Genomic DNA, 4,315 nt, shown 5'->3' with positions numbered 1-4,315 from the left:
ACACACACACACACACACACACACACACACACACAAACACACACACACACACACACACACACACACACACACACACACACACACACACACACACACACACACACACACACACACACACACACACACAGACACACACACACACACACACACACACACACACACACACACACACACACACACACACACACACACACACACACACACACACAGACAAACACCGATGAAGGCGCAATTTTTGAGGCGTTCGGCTTACTTTGTGGGGTCTCGAATTACGATTGGGAACTGGTCCTCATCGTCTGAAGGATCGCTTTCGGCGTCGTCAATCTGCATCCCTTCTCTCTCGTCGTCTGCATGCCCCAGAAAGTAACACACATACACACATACACACACACACACACGCAGGTGTTCTTGAGATGGAAGCAATGGGGTGCAGAGAGGCGTGTTTTGTTGAGCACCTTGCGCGCTGCTAGCACGTGGCAGCTCCTGATGCAGAGAGTTTTGTCACAACCCCTCTTCCGCATGCAGGCGTCAGAGGAGCTCGCTGGCAACAGCAGTCCGAGGCATCGAGAGTTGGTGCTTTAATGCTGCAAAACGCGACTGACTCACCCCCAGGGGATACATCAAACTTCCCGAGATATCCGATCCGCTTGTCTAGGTCTATCTCGACGGAGAAGCGGCACTTGCTGCTCACTTCTGCCAAAGTCACGGCGTAGAGGTCTAGAAATCGCTTTCCCCTATCTCCTGGAGCTTCCTTCTTCGCCGGGTGCTCCTGCTGCTGCTTATTAGCTGCTGCTCCGTCTGCTGCTGTTGCGGCAAGTCCAGCTTCTTCGCAGAACTGGATGCGGTAGAGACGCTTCTCGCCATCGGGAGAAGATCCCCACCACTGAAGCTCGCCTTGATCCGGCAGAGGTACAACAAACTCGTCGTGGCATATCCGAATGAAGCAGAAAGGTAATTGGTCGGGGTCTGGCGCTGTCAGTGCTTCCTCCGCTGCGGAGGGATGGGCATCTTCACCGGCTTCCTCTGCTGCAGCAGCAGGAGCAGCAGCAGCAGGAGCAGCAGCAGCAGCAGGAGCAGCAGCAGCGGTTGTGTCTACGGAGGATTCAGCAGACAAGCGCCGACTGCTGCTACTGCTGCTTCGTGTTTTGCCCCTCTCTGCGCCACCTCTGCCTCCATCAACTTCCCCCCCGTTGCTGCTCCTGCTGCTGTTGCTGTTGCTGTTGTTGCTGTTGCTGCTGTACACTAGGAGATACGCCTCGGCGCAGTTTGGTTTTTCCCTTATTTCCGCCGTAGCGGGCCCTTCAGTGCTGTCTCTCCAAAAAGATCCAAGACGATCATACTCACTCAGCATGCACGGCGAGGTGCAGACCTGCATGTACACCTGGGAGCAGAGGCGGTGCACCAAGTGTCGACTGAAGGAAGCGGTGGAAGATTCGGATGGAAAGACCAGTCCGAATTCGACTTCCCTGTCTGCATGCGCACATCCACAATCGCGGAAACAGAAGAGCCGTACAGACAGACAGTGAGTGGTGCTGTGCTGGCAGGGGGAAGGTGGGCAGGGGATAGGGTGCAACAAGACGCTTTCAAGAACAGCCTTGTCGCGCTTGCTGCCTGCCTCCGTTTATGGGCTGCATTTTTCCTTCATTCTCTGCTCCCCCCACGCACCGATCTCGGATTCGATAGCCCACTGGCACATGTCTGGTTTGTGCTGTCTGAACCTCTCCACGACTTCGTATTTGAACTCCAGAGCTTCCTGCATGCCCCTCTCCCTGCTCCTGAGGAAGGGGAGCACCTCCTGAGAGACTCCGCCTTCACTCTGTGCGAGGGTTCCCACGAACAAGAATCCATCAGACAAGAGGAAAACTGCGGCTTCAGAGAGCACCTCCTCACAGTTTTCCCCCTTTACCAAGTACAGGTCGACTGAAATCGCATGCCGAGACGGATATACGCATGCGTGCATGCACAAAAGCACACATTTACACACAGACAAGCGCTGGACGGGGTGGAGGGTTTGGGATTTGATTCAAGTAGTGAACCGATGCGAAGCACCCTTCGAGGCGCAGAAGCGATGAAAGCAGAGAGAGAGAGACCGTTGGAATCATAGGGGTTGAGATGCTTGCCTTTAATATCCGCAAATGGATCAGCCTGTTTTGCCTGTTGGAGGGTCGCGCGTGACTCTCTGGACTTCCCTCGAATTAAACCCCCTAGCAAGCTCAGCATCTTGGGAGTTTAGAGCCTGGACTTTGGGGTGTACAGACACCGCAGGGACTGGTGCTAAGGGGGCCCTATTGGCGTGACCCTGTAATCGGGCTGAGGAGCCGAGCACGCTGGGAAGCAGCGGTAAAGCGTTCCGTGTTCTGCTTGCTGGTTTTGGAACGGAAAGAAAGTGATGAATGATTCCAATTTATACTACTCATGCAGTTAAACGGCCCGATTAGGCCGGTGGTGTTGCCAGGGGCTCACAGAGCGGCGGGTTGCACGGGGAGGGCACCTAGTCATGAGCAGGAAAAATATAGTGCTACACCCCCACGCAACTCAAAAAACCCCGAACACTCACTGTGCAGACTGGATGTGGAGAAAGGGAAGGAGAGAGAGAGAGACAAGCAGACTGATCTCTGCTTGAAACACTTGAAACCCTTAGCGCTCCATCTCTTGCAGGAGCAGCACGCGGGCTTACCGCTGCCGACACTCTCACGCGCATCTATGCGAGATGGAAGTTGCTTCCATGCACCCTTTTGCCGTTTGCTTGCATGCTGTCGGCAAATTCCTTTGCTACGCAACTCAAGATCTCGCCACTGGATAATTTCACCTGGACCGCCACAACCACAGCAGGCATGCGTGCCGCCACATTGAAAGACCGCTTATTCCGATGGAGAAAGAGAGACGATTCTCCCCTTTTGAGTCGCTTTACTCTGCCTGTACGTTTGCCAAACATTTTGTGGCGTATTGCGCAATGAGAGTCACACACAGCTAAGAGCTGAAGGGAAGCGCAGGGGGGTGCTGGTAGGTCACCGAACAAAAATGCCCAGAGGCTATTTAGGAAACCATGAGACCGAGGATCAAACTCCGTTTCACTTCAAGGCCAAGAGGAAGCTGATTATTGTACCGTAAGGCAGAGATACACAGGCATCCGAGGTTTTCTGATATTCAAGGGGTCTCCTCGAATCCCCAAATAGAACAGCTCCCCTGTAGGCTGTTTAAGCGCTGCCATAAAAGTGGCAAGCAAGGATGCGGGGCACTGCACTTCCCAATTAAGCCAAACGGGAATGGTGAAGGCAGAATAAAACGATATCAGGCACCTTAATGCGTCTCGCTCCTTTTCGGTGTCCTAGTCAGCAAAACCATTCTATGAAAGTCTACGTCCACTCGCAATCTAACAGAATTAGTGACTGCCAGAGGATGAAGGGGGCCATGTAGTCTGCCAAGCTACCATTAGCCTCTTCCTGCTGCATTATTTTTTTTTACTCATGCACTAGAAAGACTTGGGTAGTTCGTTGTGCTTCTCGTCTACCTTCCCTGTTGCAGACTAAGTAAGATCAACACAACACGACGCGGTGCTGTGTGCATATGTGCTGAATGCGATGTGCACTTAGCGAATGATCTGTGTGGGAAGAAAGTGCAGCTACGCGCGCCCTAGCTGTCCCCTCATGCCGAGGGACCTGATAGGCGCTGGCAGGAGGATGAACTCGTGGGAAATAAGACTCAGCAATATCCATTAGGTTTGCATTGACTCTGGAGTCCAGTGTCTCTCAATGGAGACCTTAGATGAAGCTGCAAAGCACTGCATGACTGTGTTTTGGCCAAAGGAATTCAGCCAAATTTGGTACAAATTTAAGGAAGTCAGGCGTGAGTTATCCTTTGCACAAACGATGCTGCAAAATTCTATGGGGCTACATCTTATCAACAAAACATTAGCCATAAATCTGCCCGACTTGCTACTTCTTTGACTACTTTACTCAAGAAGACGCAGTCCGTGACATTGACGAAGGTGGCTCTTGCTGAGGCAAGGACGCATCTCGGCGGCCGTGCAACTCCTCCGGCAATTGAGCTACCCCATGGAAGTAACTGCTCCTCTTTTTCAGTAGACTAAGATTTCTTCAGATCACCAAATCCTTGGGTGTTACTCTCATTGATTCACCCAGCAGAGGCATCCAGTCCGGGAACGGGAATTCTGCGCGGCGTGCTGGGGCATGCAAAGGTGGTGGTGCACTCTATTTGGTCTTTATTTGACTTTCCAGACAAACCCTGTCTCTTTACTGTGCCCACAAGCGAGCTTCGAGTTGTTCGCTGGTTTGGCGCCTCCTGTAGTACGACG

General features: G+C 52.6%; 1 protein-coding gene across 1 annotated transcript; it reads right to left on the bottom strand.

The window, feature by feature from the left end:
• Positions 1-249: 249 nt before the first annotated feature.
• LOC113147192 lies at positions 250-2,220 on the bottom strand. The gene is made up of 4 exons (XM_026336916.1): positions 2,121-2,220; positions 1,666-1,920; positions 607-1,470; positions 250-347 (listed from the first exon to the last, which is right to left on the bottom strand). Exons 1-4 carry the CDS (start codon positions 2,218-2,220, stop codon positions 250-252), a joined length of 1,317 nt encoding a protein of 438 aa, XP_026192701.1.
• Positions 2,221-4,315: the final 2,095 nt, after the last annotated feature.

Source organism: Cyclospora cayetanensis, unplaced genomic scaffold (genome assembly GCF_002999335.1).
Source record: "Cyclospora cayetanensis isolate NF1_C8 unplaced genomic scaffold, CcayRef3 CcayRef3_contig_154, whole genome shotgun sequence".
Lineage (NCBI taxonomy): Eukaryota > Apicomplexa > Conoidasida > Eucoccidiorida > Eimeriidae > Cyclospora > Cyclospora cayetanensis.
The sequence above is the reverse complement of the archived record's forward strand: the minus strand, read 5'-3'. Positions and strand labels throughout refer to the sequence as shown.

Excerpts from the sequence above, each read along its gene's own strand:
- LOC113147192 (XM_026336916.1), bottom strand. The coding sequence starts at position 2,220 with ATGCTGAGCTTGCTAGGGGGTTTAATTCGAGGGAAGTCCAGAGAGTCA. Across the intron at positions 1,921-2,120 it reads TCCATTTGCGGATATTAAAG|TCGACCTGTACTTGGTAAAG; the intron begins GCAAGCATCTCA and ends ATGCGATTTCAG. Across the intron at positions 348-606 it reads GTTTGATGTATCCCCTGGGG|ACGACGAGAGAGAAGGGATG; the intron begins GTGAGTCAGTCG and ends TGGGGCATGCAG.